Source organism: Barbatula barbatula, assembly GCF_947034865.1.
Source record: "Barbatula barbatula genome assembly, chromosome: 21".
Taxonomy (NCBI): Eukaryota; Metazoa; Chordata; class Actinopteri; order Cypriniformes; family Nemacheilidae; genus Barbatula; species Barbatula barbatula.
In genome coordinates this window covers 11,246,000-11,264,490 of record NC_136784.1, presented here as the reverse complement: position 1 = coordinate 11,264,490, position 18,491 = coordinate 11,246,000, and the positions used below count along the sequence as shown (strand labels likewise).

The 18,491-nt window shown below is 40.1% G+C and overlaps 1 protein-coding gene across 4 annotated transcripts in view; it reads right to left on the bottom strand.

Annotated features, from left to right (window-relative positions):
- Positions 1-18,491, bottom strand: part of macf1a (microtubule actin crosslinking factor 1a) — a 140,516-nt gene that overhangs the window by 48,008 nt on the left and 74,017 nt on the right. For all 4 annotated transcript variants that reach the window (XM_079484509.1, XM_079484510.1, XM_079484512.1 and 1 more), the window contains 21 exons: positions 18,255-18,338; positions 18,024-18,131; positions 17,846-17,944; positions 17,643-17,762; positions 17,455-17,546; positions 16,142-16,277; positions 7,431-14,396; positions 7,186-7,341; positions 6,875-7,090; positions 6,612-6,779; positions 5,986-6,276; positions 5,163-5,303; positions 4,802-5,035; positions 4,552-4,722; positions 3,335-3,676; positions 2,980-3,171; positions 2,720-2,896; positions 2,490-2,613; positions 1,627-1,826; positions 1,223-1,540; positions 974-1,140 (listed from right to left, as the gene is read on the bottom strand). In XM_079484509.1, coding sequence (XP_079340635.1) covers positions 974-1,140; positions 1,223-1,540; positions 1,627-1,826; positions 2,490-2,613; positions 2,720-2,896; positions 2,980-3,171; positions 3,335-3,676; positions 4,552-4,722; positions 4,802-5,035; positions 5,163-5,303; positions 5,986-6,276; positions 6,612-6,779; positions 6,875-7,090; positions 7,186-7,341; positions 7,431-14,396; positions 16,142-16,277; positions 17,455-17,546; positions 17,643-17,762; positions 17,846-17,944; positions 18,024-18,131; positions 18,255-18,338 — 10,502 coding nt within the window. The remainder of the gene's footprint in view (positions 1-973; positions 1,141-1,222; positions 1,541-1,626; positions 1,827-2,489; positions 2,614-2,719; positions 2,897-2,979; positions 3,172-3,334; positions 3,677-4,551; positions 4,723-4,801; positions 5,036-5,162; positions 5,304-5,985; positions 6,277-6,611; positions 6,780-6,874; positions 7,091-7,185; positions 7,342-7,430; positions 14,397-16,141; positions 16,278-17,454; positions 17,547-17,642; positions 17,763-17,845; positions 17,945-18,023; positions 18,132-18,254; positions 18,339-18,491) is intronic.

Genomic DNA, 18,491 nt, shown 5'->3' with positions numbered 1-18,491 from the left:
GTTTTACAATTATTCTTAATATTGGTTTATACAATTACAGTTATATATAACTATTTTTACTAGTAGTAATATTAGTTAGGACTATAATTGTAATATATAATTCATATTATTAGTAATATTAAATATTTAATGGTTTAGTTAATAGTTTACAAAATATTTTAAATGAAAAGTAAAAAAAAGAAATATATTGTATCACAATTATTTCCAAATACGTTCTATGTTGCCCCCTTGTCTGTTGACTCTCCTTCAACAACAAACACTAAAATAAGGTGAAAATTTGAGTTTGTTTACAGCTGAAATCTACTGTGAATTAACACAACCACACGTTTGGCAAATGATCCTTTCTATGAATAAGTCAACATAAGAGGTGCCTATTTTAAGTCTATGGTGATACTGTAGATGAGGCGTCAGTGTGAGATGTTAAACAGAGCCAGACTCCACTCCAGACTCTTGTGTGGGCAGCACGCCTCCACTATTGTTAGCAGTAGTTGGGGTCGAAGGTTATATCCTAACATGCTATTATTTACTTTTAGTTTATATAACAATAATCCCACTTCCCACTAACAAGTTTTCAAGGAGACAGATTTTAAGAACATGTAAACTGACTGATGTATGATGCCTTTCTGGGGGCATCTGAAATGATCTGTCTTGAGAAGTAATGTGGCAGAATGCTTTCCATAATAAACTTAGTGTCAAATTAGGTTAGCATGACACTATTTATATGCCTGAGAATGTTATTATGAGATTTTTGTCACATGTCAGAGATTGAATTGTTTTTATTATGATGGGATTAAAGCTCAACAGAGTAAATTTGTGAATAGGTCTTTAATAACTATAGTCCCAAATGGGGGAAAAAAGGTTTTCAAAGAGGCACAGTGCCTGATTCTTAACAGATTCTCCCAAATCCTTTATATTTGCTTACTCCCTTCTATCCGAAGAGAGAAATTATGTTTACACAACTTTCTCAACTCACCTCTCATTGGCACTGGACTCCAGGCGTGCAAACTCCTCGGAAACATCTTTGGTTGTGTCAAGAAGATTTTGGACATTGGCGAGGACCCCAGATTGACTCAAGTCAGAGCCAAGTTCGACAAAAGACTTCAACTGATTTGACTCTTGAGCAATTTCAGATTTGATCTCCTTTAATAAGAAAAAGACCATTGAGTTTTTTTAAACTGGACATTATTGAACAGTCACATATGCATTAACCTTATTCCCTTACCTCTACAGCCAGTCTGTAGTCCTCTACACTGCAGTCTGGCTGTCCCAGTGGGGTCAGCGATCTTTCTCGACTCTGCGTGAAGCTGCGGACGTCTGCGCTCTGGCGCTCAAAGCTCTCCAACTTGGGTAAAAGTCCACGTAATTCAGTCTCTCTTTCTGTCTGCTTAGCCTGGGCATCTGTATAGCGCTGTGTCAAGTTCCGCAGTGCCCCCTGCAGGGCAGATGAGGTTGATGCATCTGCAGACTTCAACAGCTTGGTTACAGAGTCAAACGTGGCATCTACGCTGCCCTGTCTCGAAAGCAGCTCCTGACGTATTTTCTGAAGGAAAAATACATGTTTTTTATTTTTTATTATAAGAAATGGATGCGAAATAACAATGTTTGCCTATGATAATAACAAATTACCTGATTTTGTGTCAGGGCTTCCTGAACTGCTTGGGCAGTAGGTTGGACTGGGCCGGAAGATAAAGGCAGGCCGTCCAACCACGCCAGCAGTCCTTTCAGCCCCTCCTGAACGCTGACTGACTGGGCAACAGCCGTCTGGAGCTGATCGGCTCTTAGTGTCACTGAATCAGACAGAGTTTCAAAGCGCTTCTCCAGGGCATCTGAAATGATAAGGGGAAAGTTTTGGACACATGTAAGTGATAATGTTCAGTCGGTCTAACATTAAAATTAAACACAATTTGTGTATTCATCACATACACAGTTATAAACATTATACAACTTGTGGTGATATGTAGGTTTGATAAGTTTTTTCTTCGACTGAAGAACAGAAAAAGGCATAATAAAATAGTTATTTAAATAAAAAATAAACTGTAAAATTAAATGAAAAAATATCGAATTAACTAAAAAAACTAAATTATTTAAAAATATGAAAACATTTATATAATATTTACAAATAATAATAGCAATCAAAACAAAGTCTTTATAGAGATCTGAAATAAAAATGGTAATCTAAATAAAAATATAATTTAAATTACACTAGAAATCTAAAACTGTATAATTTAAACAGAATATGGAAATTATATACAATAACGCTAAGCAGTTCCAGTAAATAAGATGTACATTTTGGCAACATACTATATGTTGACTTAGCATTATCCCACTTAATGCAAAAAAGATAACACGGAATGCTACTATTCACCAACCAGGAACAAGTATTGGAGGGATATATCTATTACTTCAGCTCAGGAACAATATTTACAAATATTGCAAATGAGCATTTAGCTTGGAGTTTCAAAATGAGTTTAAAGTGGGAATAAATGTACCTGTAGTGTTGTTAAAATCTGCTGTTTTGAGAGTAAGGGACTCTTGTGTGTTGACCAGCTCTTTTCCTGCTCTCTTTACCTTCTCGAGCTGTACCGTACGTTCTGCCAGCTCATCCTGTAGAAGCTGAGAAAAGACCACATAAGAGAAGGTGATTCAGCAGAAGCATTACTAATGATAAGTGTCACTCAAGTAATCTGGTACTTCTAATATTTTGGCAAAATCATCTGACCTGCACGGTACTGAGCGCTCGCTGCAGGGCCTGAGGGTCTGCTTGCTCTCCGCTGGTCTTAAGTATGCTCTGATTTTTCTCCTGAGTGCTTAGCCACGAGTCTAAGGATCCAGCCTCATCTTGGTACTGCTGGTATCGCTCTAGGAGACCAGAGAGACGGGTGCCAAGTTCTGAGGACTGAAGAAAGGAACAGACAAGAATCAATTATCAATCTTAACAACTTTCACTGCATGCTGGTTTAGACTTCTGGTTGTACCCACCTTACTGTGTAATGAATTGTAGCGCTGTGTGGCAACCTGGAGCTTTCCGCTCACTAGCTGCCTGGTGTCCTCCAGAGCTGGATCCGTACTGCCACCCTTCTCCAAAGACCCTTGGACAGAGTCAAGAACCTTCTGGCCAGAGATGGTCACAAAGCGCAGGTCTGCTTTGTGACAGATAACATCCTCTGCAAGCTGTAAAATATATATTTTTAACAATAACACAAACATAGCACAGCAATGGAGATCAAATAAATGAATCGAGTAACACTACATTTTATATTCCTCCATGTCGTCTTTGTATCAGTTAATGTCTTGCGCTTAAAGCCATTTTGTAAGTCATCATCACTGTTTATACCTTTTTGTGCTCTTCTATCCTGTCTTTCAGGCCCATTGCGTCCGTTTCTCCCTCGCCGAGTGAACATAGCTCTTGTTCGCTCTGATCCAACCATGTTCCCAGGCTCCCGTGCTCCTGTACAAACTTGGCGAGCTCTTCTCTGAGGGCATCTGAGCACTTCAGTTTATCCTGACAGCTCTGAAGTTTCTCCTGATGTTGACTCTGCAGCTGGTCCAGTTTGGCCCGCAGACGCTGTTTTTCCTCTGGCGGCACACTGGAGTCTGGTTGCTCCAGGAGGGAACGGACAGATTGGGCGACCTGCTGCAGGTGACCCTGCTGAGAGTGTAACTGCTGCAGCTCAGTCTGGTGGAATCAACAAACAACAAAGCATTTGTTGAACTTTGTCCTGGTGATGACAATACAAAAACTTTTCGAACTTTTAAACCTGATTGAAATAACTTAAAGGAGTAGTTCACCGAAATATGAAAATTCTCTCAATTCATAATTTACTCTCATGTCATCCCAGCTATATTTGTATATCTATTTAATTTTCTTTAATTTCTTGAGAAAAAACAGGCATTTGAGATTTTAAGTCAATAAAGTACCACAATGTACTGTATGTTTACATGAATACACAACATACTGCTTACGAAGTAATCTTCATCCTTTCACTCAAAAACGTTTCATTTCGCATCAGAAGATATTTATTAAACCATTGGAGGTAACTGGATGACTTTAATGATGAATGTATGTGCTTCAACACGTTAACTTGGAACCCAAGACGGCAGTTTCAGATAAAATTACTTGTTTGTATTCAACTGCAGGAATAAAATCATATACAGTACATTTGGGATGGCATGAGGTTATGTAAAATTTTCATTTGGATTTTCTGCTCCTCTAAAGCTGAACTTATTTTTAGTGAAAACAGGTTGAACTTATTTTAGATATTAAGATTTGACTGACACCATGTCTACAGTACACTTGGACGCGACCGGAACGGTCCCAGATCAAGTGTGGACAAAATTCTAAATTAAAATGGGTTCTAATGCGTTCTTCTGTCGTCTGGTGTAGACGCGGTGTTAATATTGTACTTTAAAACAGATGTCCTTCGAACTGACTTTATAACATACATACAGTTGACTAAACTAATTCCATAAACATCTCCAAAAGATATCTGAACTTTAAAACGGACTGAAAATGACAATAAAGAATGATTAACATCCCTTTAAGATTCTGACCTGAAGCATATCACTGTGAGAACTGAGAGTGTTCTCTGAAGGTCCAGATAATGCAGAGTCATTCACCGTCTCTCCAAGCGACCTCCTCTTCGACTCATCCAGCGATGACAATTCTCTGAACAGTGTGTCTATTTTTTCTTGCGTCTCCTGCATCTGCTCCTCTGCTTTTGCCTTTAGTAGAAGCAAAATATGACAATTATTGAAAGAATACAAAAATACAGACAAACGAAAGAAATGAAGCTCAGCTTACTCTCTGTGTGTTCTGCTGAACTGTTGTGACAATGGCAGTGTCCACCTGAGCCAGTGAGGACTGGATGGAGTTTGTGAGTGAGTTGTGTTGCTCTTTCATTTGTGATAGAGCCCCCTGTAGTTTGTTCCTCTCTTCGGGACTCAAACCATCACCTCGCTCAGCCAGGAATTCCTCCACTGAACGCATAGTTTCCATCAATGAGTCACTTTTGGTCTGAAGGTCCTTTTCCACCTCCTATTGTTATATATAGGATACAGACAGAATAAAACAAACATCAATTTTTGTTGCTGTTTCAACTATTTAGTAACTTAATACTTTACAGGGAATAGCCTTTTAAAAGCAAATGTGAGATGTGTCTCACCTTAAGCTCTTTTTGCTTCTGTTGTAATGTGCCTACATCATCACCCACTCTCTGATTGGCCAGGAGGGTGGCAGCACCAGCCAACCACATCGTGAGGTTCTCCAGTTTTTGAGAGCATTCTGTCTTCTGCTGCTGCACAATCTACATCCCACCATTAAGAAAAGAGGTCAATTAAGCAAGAACAACCAAAAAACAACATTGCATTTGATCAATTATTATGTAATTCATTATAATTGAACAAAGTGCTCATCATATGGTTTCCTTTTCACCCCCACAAACTCTCAAAGAATTTTACACAGCCCAAGGATTTCAATGTACACTGGTTGATCATGATGTGTCCAAAGTCACCACACAAAACATCCAACACAACACTCTCAATAGGCCAGTGAAGCAAACAAAAGACTTTAGACAAAAACATCTCAGTAGTGAGGCTACTTTAAAAAATGTGTCTTTTCCAAACGTCTCTTCTTAGGCAATCTGTAAGAGCAAGGCAGACAGGTTAATACACACGTGTTACAGCCATTAACATACAGCTGGAAAAGTTTGAAATGCAGATAGCAACACAAAAACACGAGAACAACAATGTAAGCATTACTGACAAAGCAAACAATAATTTTGACATGCATGTAGACATTATTTTAAATGTGCAAATCCAGAAAGCTCAGTAGTGACTTTTTACTTACAGTACTTGCTTTGCTTTTGATTAATTTGTGATTTAGTATTGCCAAAGTTAAAAGCAAAAAACAAAAGTAAAAAGCAAAAACCACACATTCTTTTTGTTCTTAACATGGCATCGCAAGCAATTATTCATCTTCTTGCAAACCTCTCTATCCCTTGTCGTCTGTCTCTCTTTTTCCAGTTTCTCTTCTTTTTCATTTAGTTCTTCCCTCATTCGTTCCTTCTCTCTCACCAGCTGGGCTGAAAGTGCCTGTGCTCTGGCATGAGTGTGACCAACAGCCTGATGGAAGACCCTCTGTAGCTGCTCCAACTGTCCGAGGAGATGCCTGCTCTTATCAGGCAACACGTCCTGGGCATGCTCAGAGATAAACACCTGAATATTAAACGCCACAGAGCTGACTTCCTTGGATCGGGCTGTAAAGGAATTCTGTAAATCCTGAAGAACATCAGAAATCACAATGTAAATGCATTGAAATGCCGCATTAACTAGCTATATTAAAGGGATTTACCCCAAAATAAAAATGATGTCATCATTTACTCATCCTCATGTCATTCTGACTTTCTTTCTTTTGCAAAACACAAAAGAAGATATTTTGAAGAATGTTGGTAACCAATCGACACTGGCCTACATTGACTTCCATTGTACGAACACAAAACCTCTCAAAATATGTTCCACAGAAGGAAGTCATATAAAGTTATATACACCTAGAGGTGAATAAATGATAACCATCCCTATAATCGCCCAATATAATATCACAGATTATGTTTTACCTCGCAAAGCTGTTGCTTCTGAATGATCTTATCAAAAATGCTTTCATCTTTTGCTGTCTGCTCATCTTCCCCAGTTCCTTTCTCTATTTGAGTCTCTGTCTTCTTAAGCCAGCTGAGAAGGATGTCAACTTGCTCTTCTAAAGATCTTAGCTGGCTATAAACGGTTTCCTGCAACAATATCCAAATTTCACAAACATAATTTAAAGAAACAGATGTGGTATAAAGGTACTACACCAAACATTATTTGTAAGAATTGTTCTAACTTTGTGTGCCTCTCGCTGTGCTTGCAACCTCTGCAAAGTATTTTGGGCAAGGTCTTTGGCTGCACTGTATCCTCGAGTTAAGCTTCGCTCATCTTTCTCCAAGGCCATAAGCAACTGAGGTGGGACATCCTGGGGGTTAGAGTTCAGCAGATGCTTGGCTGCATCAGTCTCTTTGTGCACTTGGGGTTCTAGGTCACTAATTTCCAACCCAAGAATCTGAAAACAGAATCAAATGAAAATTAATACAACCCTTGTTAGGTTTGTCATTGCAACTATTCAGAAGAATTACTGTTACACAAAAGAGTTTTTACCTCCGTCTGATTGATAATGTCATCAAGTGCGATGAGACTCCGTCCAACAGATTGTTGCTTCTGCTGGTTTATACGGACCTCGATATGTCTGATCATGGAGAGCAGGGCCACAATCTGTTGGTCATGTTCTAAGCACTCCTGACGAGCTAGTGAGGACTGAAAGAGAAAGGAAATTTAATTTCAAAACACAAAAGTCGAAAAGTAAGGTTTCAGAAACTATAGAACATTTTTGGAAGATGGCTTACCTTTGTAGACTTTGTAGATTCCATGTTCATGTGTTCAGTTTCCATTTGAGTTTCTTCAGACTGCTCTTCCGTTAAACTTTCTACATGTTCTTTCACACCTTTGTTCTTTGTGGTGTCAAGCTGTGGGATCTCCTCAATAAGGGAAATTCTAGATTGTATTAATTCTTGGATGGAAGGTTCAAATGAGACATCATGATCACCAAACGTGAGCTCTTCATCTCTGTCTGGCTGAGGCTCATTGCCGACTTTGTCAGTTGGTGTTTTGGTAGTTTGCAGGTCTTCAGAGTCCTTTGTTGTTGTCATGTCAGGGACACTTTCGTAGGCTGCTGATTTTATGTCTTCGTGTCCGTCAGTCACCGAAGTGTTTGATGATAAGGCCAATTCGGGCATGGTATCTAACATCTTCCCATCTTCTGTCTTTCCATGTAATGTCCCCATACTTTGTTCTTCTGCTCCTTTATCACTTCCTTGCACATCTAAATTCTTTACTGAAACCGGTATTTGCTGGTTTATGTCCACAACTTCATCTGAAGCCTCAGTCAATGTAATTTGTGGATTTCTCTCACCACCGCTCAATTGTGTGTTTTTACGATCATCATATTGAACTTCCTTACGTTCATGAATCTGCTCTTGAACTGTACATGCATGAGAATCAAACCATGCATGTAGAAGTTGCTCCCTCATCTTTATCACTGACTCTTCATCCTTTGTTTCTTGCTGTGTCTGGTGTAGTTCATCATCCTCCTCCTTACTTTGAATAGGCTTACGGCTTTTCTTTTTCTCAACGGATTCATCTTTGGACGCCATGCACAATTCTTCACCACTTGCGACTTGCCGCATCACTTCTAATTCCTCAGCAGCTTGTTTTTCACTCACCCCTCGCTCAAACACCTTCCTAAGAATGCTTTCCTTAGCCTTCATCAAAAGTACTTCTTTCTGTGTCATTGCTTGGCTGACATTCTCTTGGCTTTCCTTTTCATTTAATTGATTGCTTTGAGACTGGACCTCTTGAATCAATGTCTTCTGTTCCATCTCAGTATCATCATCCCTTTCTCCTCCTGCTTCAACAACAACCATTTGCTTAGCTTTTTTACTTTTATGTTTCTTCTTCTTTTTCTTTTCTTGTTCTGGGCCAAGATCCTTAGGGGTATCAACAGCTTCTTGTTCTTGCTCAGTTTTTGCCACAGATGTTGTGGTGCAGGGCTGTGTTTGAGCCTTCTCTTTTTGCACTGCATTGCTTACATTAAACTGCAGATGATCAGACTCTTGTTTGGAGGTCTCTGTTCCATTAGCAGTTGTAGCAGTGTTAATTTCCAAAGCTTTGACACGAAGCTTCCCCTCCTTCCTTGGCATAGGTTCAAAGCTACCACATGTTTGAGCCATCTCTGACAACTTTACTCTGATGTCCTTTTTTACTTCATCATCATTTACCTTCTGACCAGTGGTAAGAGCATCTTTTTCACCAACCTCGATGTTTGGTGGAACTAAAGTTTGAGAAACCTCAGATGAAACTTGCTTCACTTTACTTTCATTTTCCATTTTAGCTTGCTTGCTATTTTTCCCCCTGCCTTTCTTCTTTCCTGGTACCTTTCCAACTGTCTTTGTGGAAGTGGAGGCACTCACATCAAATCGAGTCTCCTGGCTCTCCATATCTGCCTCCATTTCACACCCTGACTGATGTGTATTTACCTTGAAACTATGCACTTCTACTTGCTCTGTATATGTAGCTTGTTCTTTGGGTTCCAAGTTATCTGTGGTCGCAGACAAAATGTTTTCTGGGCCTGCTGCACTTTCAGTTACTGGATGCATCTGAATCTCGGTTTGTCTTTCTGTTTGCTTTGCATGAAAGCTTTGCTCTTTTGGGACATTTGTCGTATTTGAAAGTATTGTCTTAGAGATAGAACCTTCATTTGCTATCTGTTTCTGGCATTCTATTTCTTTGGTGTGGTCTAGCGAAGGTGCCGAGTTGTCTTTGGCCACTTCTTGCCATTTTATCTCAGACATCTTGGGAAACTGTTCAGGGCTTTGCTGAATTGATTTGATGCCTTTGGACTTTGAAGGCTTTACCTCATCAATGGCCTGCTTAAGCCTTTTTTCTGCCTTTAAAGTAAATTGAGTGATGACCTCTAATGATGTATCAAGGCTCTTCTGCATCACCATTTCATGTGATACGCTTGCATCCAGCACTTGTTCTTTGCTTTGAGAATCAGGAGAGTGCTCAGAAACATCAACACTTGAGGTTATTTCAAGCTTGTCTTTTTTCAGAAGATCAGCACTTTTCATATCAGCCCCTGTTAGAGATGGTAATGGTGTACTTGCTACAGCTATCTCAGGTTTTCTTCTATGAGGGCTAACCTGACCTGATACCACATGAGGAAGAGATGAACAAGTTGTTTTATTTGTTGAGTTTGTTGATTTCGTCTCATCTTTGCTCTCATGAATCTCTTCAGCCATTTCTTTAGATATCAGCCCTCGCTGAATTGCCTCGGTAATGCTGAAGACCCTTTGTCTGGTTGCTGGATCAAGCAACCCCCCTTTCAATATTTGACTGGTAGCAATACATTTAGCCATATTTTCATCAACAAAGCCTTTATTAACAGCCTCTGGAAGTGACAAACGCTCTCCACTGAGAATATCAATTATACCACCTGTATTAGCTTGACTCTGCAGTACTCTCAGTGCAGGTATGGGATCCACTTGTCCTGTCTTAATTGCCTGTGGTAACGTCATCATTTCATTCGTGTGTTTATTTGGAATGCCAGTGAACGGTCTCACTTCGAGGAACCTATGCCCTGTCTCAATGTCAATTTTTCCCTGGCTTATCATCTCGGAGTAGGGTACAATACGACTGTTATTAGGGTCCAACAAACCATTTTTCACACAGGGCGAGGTCATGGCTTCTTTTGCAGTGTTTTCATCTAATAGTCCTTTGGAGACAGCTTTGGTTAAAGTAATTCTTGTTTTTGATGCATTATCATAAATAGAGCCTACAGATGCCTGGAGAAGTGTAGCATCTAGATCCAAACGCAATTGTTCTTTTCTCTTGAAAGCCTTTTCAAGTTTCTCTAACTTTGGAACAATTGTGTTATTGACGAGGGCTTGTTCGTGTGCATCCACAACACGAAGGCGAGCGCCAGAGCCTGGATGCACGATGCCACCTTCTGCAACCTGCTGGCAGAAAATCTTCTCAGCCTCATCCTGTCTAATTATGCCTTTCTGAAAGGCTTCTTCAAGAGACACAACAGTTTTAGTTTTTGGGTCCACCACACCCTTCATCTGAAGCTGTAGTGCCAACTTTGTGTGCATTGCATTTGGATTGGAACCTTTTCCCCGGCAAGACTTTTCTAGTGCGAGAAGCTCCTCCTTCCCACTCTCCTCGATCAATCCAAGATTGCCCGCAAGAGTAACCGATACTTTCTTATCTCTTCGCAGATCAACTATTCCCCCTGAAACAACCTGGGCTTCAAGAAGACGAGCTGCAGTATCTGCGTCCAACAGACCTGCATTAGCAGCATCCCTTATTGAGCAGATCCGACCATGCTCCACATCTACCACACCTGCTAAAATTCTTTCTGAACGAAGCACATTGGACATAATTTCCTCACCCAACAGGCCTTCCTGCATCACATCCTCAAAACTAAGTGGCCTGCAGGCCCGAGCATCCAAGAAACCACCAAAAAGACCAGCTTTTGCCATAAGCCTCACAGCGGTATGACCTGGAAGCAAACCCTGGGCCATTGCCTCATTCAAGAGAACTTTCTGACCACCTACAGTTAAAAGACCATCTTGTTGCAATTCCAAAGCCATATACTCAAGCTTCACATCATCACTTGGCATCTTTATCTCTGATGGGTCATATTGTCTTGTTTTTACACTGTCAGGTAATGAAGCGTGTGGACCCCTGTCACTCATTTCAAGCAATTTTTGATCAGTCATCTCCATAGCATTTTCACTTTCCTCTGGTTGCTCCATCTTGAGACTTTCCTTATTTTTCGATTCATTGAGTGTTGAATATAAACTCTCATTTTGAGATGTCTCATTCTCTGACTTAGTCTTTACTAGGGATGGTCCCAATTGAGAAGCTGTACCGGTCTCAGTCAAGGGTACAACATCCTCCATATCAGTGTTCTTACATGTCGTTTCATCTTTTTTCATCTTGGGTTGTTCATGTTTACCTAATGACAAAACTTTCTCTTGCCAGTCATCTTTGTATGAAGGTTCAGTTAAAACTCTGTCTGTGCTTGTCAAGGGAACAAGATCTTCTTCTGCTCTTCCTGTATTTTGTCTCAAATCTGTAGTCTTGCAGGCAATTTCATCTTTCATAATTTTGGGTTCTTGATATTTAACTTTTTCTTTCCAGTCCCCTTCAAGTGAAAGGTCTAAAACTATGTTGTCTGTGCTTTCCACGGGTGGAAGACCTTCCTCTGCTGTTTCAAAACTATCTCTTATATCAGTGTTTGTCCTAGAAACGTTCTCCCTCTGATTTTTTGGATCTTCATATTCTCCTGATAGCAGAACTTTCTCTTTACAGTCTACTTGATGTGATGGTACTATCAAGATGCAGTCTGTGCTCCCCAAAGGTGAAAAACCTTCACCTTTTTCTACTGCAAACTTCTCTGTAACAGTAATCTTGCTAGTCATTTCTCTGTCTGTGCATGTCAAAGGTGTGATATCTTTTTTAACCTTTTCTACACTATGTCTCTCCTCTGTGTTCTTGCAGACCATTTTATCTTCAATATTTACGGGTTGTTTATATTGCCCTGATGACAGAACTTCTACCTCAGGCTCAACCAATTTAGATAAAGACTCTTTGAAGGTTTGGTCTGTTCTTGACATTGCTGCAAGTTCACTGTCTTCTATTTTAATCGTCTCTCCTACATCAACATTTTTCATGGAAAATTCCTGTCTTTTGTTCTTCTCCATTTCAGTGTTTATATAGGCAATTTCTTGTCTTATATTCTTGATTTCTTCACATTCTCCTGATGACATAACGTTCTCTTGCTGGTTCTCTTCATATGAACGATCCATAAAGGATCTTTCTTTGCTCATGAGGTATGGAACAGCTTCTTCTTTTCTTTTGATGGTCTCTTCCATGTCAGTGTTTGTGCTGGCAATTTCATATTTTTTAATCTTGGCTTCCTTTTGTTTTCCTGATGACACCTTCTCTTGCCAGTCCATTTTAGTTGAAGACTGTTTCACAACTGTGTCTGCCAAAGGTGCAATATTTTCCTCAACTTTTCCTACAGGTTTCCTCACTTCAATGTTCTTGTTGCTGATTGCATCTTGTTTATTCTTGGGTTTGTCATAAATTTGAACTTTCCCTTGGCAGTGATCTTCAGGTGAGGGCTCTTTAAAGGCCCTGTCTGTGTCTGCCAATAGTGCAAGATCTTTGTCTGCACTTTCCATTGTCTCTCCCATATAATTGTTCATGCTGACATCAGTCTTGAGTTCATCATTCTCCTCTGACAACAAAACATTTTCTTTCAAATCTTCTTGAAACACAATCACAGCCCTCCTGTCTCCTCTAACGTTGCAAGGGTTGTCTTGTTGCACTGGTCTTGCAAGGTTTGAGATTTTAACATTTTCACACAGCAATTCAACCAATTCTTGTTGTAGCAGGACAAGTCTTTCTCCTGAGTGAGCATCAATGTAACTGTGTGTCATTATGTTAGTAAGAAGGTTGTTTTGATCTTGCTCTTTTGACCTGCTTTCCTCTGTGACAGAAGAGTCATGAGGGATGTCTGCATGTGAGGCAGTTGAAGAGGAAGCAGAGCCCAAACTCAATTCATTTATATATAAAGAACCTGATTGAGTCAGAACATCTGGAACCTGTGTCTGTTTAAGGACACCCAGTGCATGTGGTTTAAGCACCTCCTTGGCCTGATCTAGAGTCACCACCTGCCCACTTTCTGGTAGATATAATGCACCAACAGAATGACGTCTGCTCAGGACTTTCAGGACAAACTCGCTATTGACAACACCCTGCTGCAACGCTTCACTTACAGGGAGCATCTCTCCTGATTCTGGCCACACTATTGCTACAAAAGACTGGGAAGACTCAAGCACACGCAAAGCTATGCGAGGGGAGATGAGGTCTCTTTGTATGGCTACATCTAGCTGTAGACGTTCCCTGCTGACTGGATCTATTATTCCTCCTGCCTGTAGCTGTCGTGCCATGAGGGTGCAGGCCAAGTCTTGATCCATCAGGCCATGCCGCACAGCTTCATTCACAGTCAATCTGTGTCCTGATCGGGGGTCAGCGATCCCACCCGCAAACAACTGAGCCTCCAGAAGTCGAATGGTGACATGTCGGTCAATGAGCCCTTCTTGAACAGCACAAAATAGTCCCACATTTCTTCCAGAGCGTAAGCAGATGGTTCCTCCTGATTTCTGTTTAACTGGAAACAACTGCAGTCCCGTCTCATGATTGACAACACAATGTCGACGAAAGTCAACCAGGCTTAGCTTTTCTGCTATGTTAGGATCGATTAGCTCTCGTTGGTTAAGACAGGACTGCAACTTGTTGAAAAGTGTGGCGGATAGCAATCCCTTCTGTCTTGCATTATCCACACTGACCAATTCTCCACAAAACTTGAGACCGCCGGTGCTCGCCTGTAGTTCAAGTATACGGAGACCCACCAGCTCCTTTATGACACCGTCATCCATAGCAGTTACTACTGGTAATACTTGACTCTCAGTAAATTGTACCTTGTTGACAAGTAATAGTGCAGTTTCTAACTCAACCAGTGATTTGTGGGTGTGTATATCAATCAAATTGCAGGCAAGAGCTTTGTCTAAGGAGATGGTATCAGAGGAATCAGGGTGAAATAGACCACCCATGACAAGCTGTGCTTCCAGCAGTACAAGACTGGTGTCCTGGTCTATGAGACCACGCTGGGCTGCTTGGAAAACTGGAAAGGTTTCCATCGTTCCAAGGTCAATTACTCCAGCGATGACTGCTTGGCCCTATGAAAAGAAATACTTTGTATAAATATCATATCTTTAAGAATTCTTCTAATTAGATTTTGCAGTGCATTTTGGGAAAAAATGACCACCACCAAACAGGAGGAGGAATAGTTAAAAGTATCCTTAACCCAAAAATACTAATTCTAAAATTAACCCTAAAATTAGTTAAATTGTTTACGAGTGTCTAGTTAAAAGAATAAACATGCAACTATTTGGGAAAATATCACTGCAGTGTGTACATTTTTTTTAATTCACAATATACTAAAATACTTTGAAGCCAAAGAGGAGAAATAAAACAGATGGAACATTTGAACAAATTGCTAGGTCAGAAAGCAAGCAACTGTAAGAGAGAAAGCAAGCACTACTTACCGTCGGTTGTCCTTAGACGCACACACACTGACAGGCCGAGGTTTCGGCAGTTTGAGACGTAATAAGGTGAGAAGCCGGATGTTAGCGATCTGCATGCCACACTCCAGTTGCCTGAAATGCTGCCCGGGACTGACTAGCAAACGCTTACTACAATATATTTAATAACTATTTTCATACTATGCCTCTCGTACCTCATTTCTGGTTCAAAAAGCTAAAAATTAAAAGCTTACTTATGAGTAGATGAAGATCTTTATAGGTGTCTGTCTTACTGCTTAAATCTGTATTCTGACTACTTTTCTTTCTTACTCTAAACTCTTACATTTTCTCTCCCGGCAGCTGTTAGTGATTTTGAAGCAAAATGCTGATTAAGTTCCACAAAGAATAACAGTATTACAGACATGGACTCAAAACAGACAGTTTCACACACAGACACACAAACATTTAGCTGTGACCTGGACACACCATGCTCAAACAGTGAGGGGGAGGTTTGCATAGTCTCTTATTCTGTACCAATCCATGGGAAATCTATTGCCAATCATTCCTTTATGAATCTGTCTTTTTTACACATCTAACCTTTATTATTCAAACACAAACACACCATTGTTCACACAGTAATCACTACACGATGACTAATGTATGAATCCACTCTAAACAATGCTGCCTGTGGCTGCACATGTCAACAAAACATGTGGATGTTATCACATTAAGGCACATATTGATGTCTGCATGTGCCTTAATACAATGAAATGTGTCTATAGAATGATTAATGGAAACTTTCTATTTAAACCCAATGCTTTGTGATTAAAAAAGCAAAAATACAAAGCATTCTATGGTGCTACACGAGCAGTTTTTGTTGACCAAAAGCTGCTGTCATACTATTCTACTATAATGACCCAATGAGTTGCTTTAAGTAAATGTGCTTTATTAATATGACACTTAAGGATGGTGTGGGTGACATGACATCAGGCATGTTGTGGTAAATGGAAATGATTCAGTTCTCACACCATGCTATTAATTTGTTACAATTGTTAAGTAAACGTCTGTAATGTGTATGAGGATGGTGATGGATGTTAAACCACACGTGACAACACAAAAGTGATACACTCGCTCTGGCTCACACATATGCATTTCTGTAGCACACTGACCAGACTTGATCGTAGAAGAGACCATTATATAAAGCGCAGGTGTCAAACTGCAGTCCTCGAGATCCAGTGTCATGCACAATTTTGCTCCAACCTCAATCAAAGACACCTGAATCAGGTCTTTAGGATTACAGGAAGTGTGCTGAAGCAGACACCCAAAAGCTCATTAGCTTTACAGGGCTGCAGTTTGACAACCCGATTTAATGCGTTTTCCTCTTGAGGCATTAACTGTACCTTGCGCTCCTCCTCTTTGGCCAGCTGTTGCTCCAGTTGTTGTAACTGGGCAGCAGAGCTGTCACACAGTTGACTGTAGGTGGCCTTCAGCTCATCCAGCTGGTAAGCCGCCTGGGCACGCTCTTCTGCGGACAACCTGAGGACACATGGAATGGATTAATAAGTGCACTGTATACTAGACATATTAAGTGGTTATTCATTATTTAGAAAGTTGTTTACAAATATCTGAGTAACATTTACATTTACATTTAGTCATTTACATTTAGTCATTTAGCAGACGCTTTTATCCAAAGCGACTTACAAGTAGTATTATTACTGCAGAGCAATCAGGGGTAAGGTAACCACTAGGCCACAGCTGACTAATACTAATACTAATCATTTACACCCAGGTAGGTTTTCTGGATTCTTTGCTAGATGCATTTAATAATAATACAAATAATTAGTTACATTTGCAAAATGCAAATTGTGAAAAGCGCTTTTATATGAACATTTATATAGCCCTTTTCTGGGCACTGAAAGCGCTTTACATTGAAGGGGGGAATCTCCTCAACCACCACCAATGTGCAGCATCCATCTGGATGATGCGACGGCAGCCATATTGCGCCAGAACGCCAACCACACACCAGTTTATTGATTGAGAAGAGACAGAGTTACCAAGCCAATTGGTACATATGGGGATGATTAGGAGGCCATGATGTATATAGGCGAATTTGGCCAGGATGCCGGGGGTTACACCCCTACTCTTATTCAAATATGGGATTTTTAATGACCACAGAGAGTCAGGACCTCAGTTTAACGACATTTATTGAATATATTTACTGGATAATGTTATTGAATATATTTTCTGGATGCTTTTATTGAATATATTTATCTGGTAATATTTATTAAATATATTTTTCTGGATATATACACTATAAAATACATTTATTGAATATATATTTTGCCGTGAATCAATTTACAGTAAATGGAGGAGAATAGACGGCATCTATTTCAATCCATTGAATCTTTAAGCATTCTTAAAAGGTTTATTTTTCCATCTCTTTTCTAATGTTTGTATTATAAACTGTTTCAGTGGCAACAACATCACCACATGTTATGAGGCCCAAACCATTTTATCCGATAAAACAGTCTATGTTATAAATATTATTGCTTGCTTTGAATGATTGAAGTATTTTCACTTCTAATTGAAACAATAATACATTCAAACCTAATCCCCTCTAAAACGTGGTGTTGGTACTCCATAGACTATTTGTAGTACCAGAGTTTGAGAATCTCTGTCATTGTGTACCGAAGACAATATAAAGAAGACTCACTTGCTGGCCTGCTTTGACATTAGGAAGACTTGTGTGCGCCTGATAGCCTCAGCAACCTCCTCTTTCTTAGCTCCCAACTGCTCACTTATGGCCTAGAAAAGAGACAGACGTTTTCATACAAACTACCTGTAGTACAGTTTTGCCTGAATAGCACCTAAAAAAACATTACTATTCTAGCTAAACTATACCTGCTGTGCAGCAAGTGATGGCTCTGTAGATCTGCCCGCTCGATCCTGCACACCCTTTACCCAGCCAAGCAGCTCTGAGACCTCCCCGACTCGTGCCTGCCTCTCCTCCTCTACCTCTTTCTGTACACAAGACAGAAGCATCTCGTTTGTCTGAAGTACTTCAAGACTGAATGTAAGGGTCTTAGAAATTTCTAAAAACACACCTCTTCCTCCTCCAGCCGTCGTAGTGCATCACTGATATACTTGACATGTTGTGTTGTCAGTGTTACCAGCGCTGTATAGCGTGTGCGTAGATCCATGAACTGTAAAGTAGCAGAAAAACATGATTAAAGTAAATTTATTACAATACACCGCGTTCTATCGCCTTGTTTCATTGTTTACCTCTTGAGTGATGACATCAGATGAAGAGTGCATCCTCCTCCTTTTCACAGGGGATTTTTGGGTTGATTCCACAAAAGCTCTAAATGTCATAAGCTGGAGTTCATAGTCCTGATTCAGACAAGGAGAGAGCGTGTAAACAGAAGTACAAGACAACTGTTTAAACATACTTGGTTTGTATCCAAAGTTGCAGTGGACAGTGAGTAGTCTGAGACTCTTAACAGATGGCTTTACCTTGACAGCACAGCAGTAATGTTTAGAGTGTGTCTGACACTCATCCAGTTTGGTCTGGTTCTGTTCGATCTCAGCCACCAAGGCCTGCGGAAAAACAGATGAGTCCTTTTAGTTTAAAATACTGGAATCTAAGCTCTGTTCGCTTTAAATTTGACCTTCGTTCAATACTAGACATTTGCATGATGTTTGCTTTTATATTCTGTTTATTAGTGTGTTGCATGTACTATACGACATCTC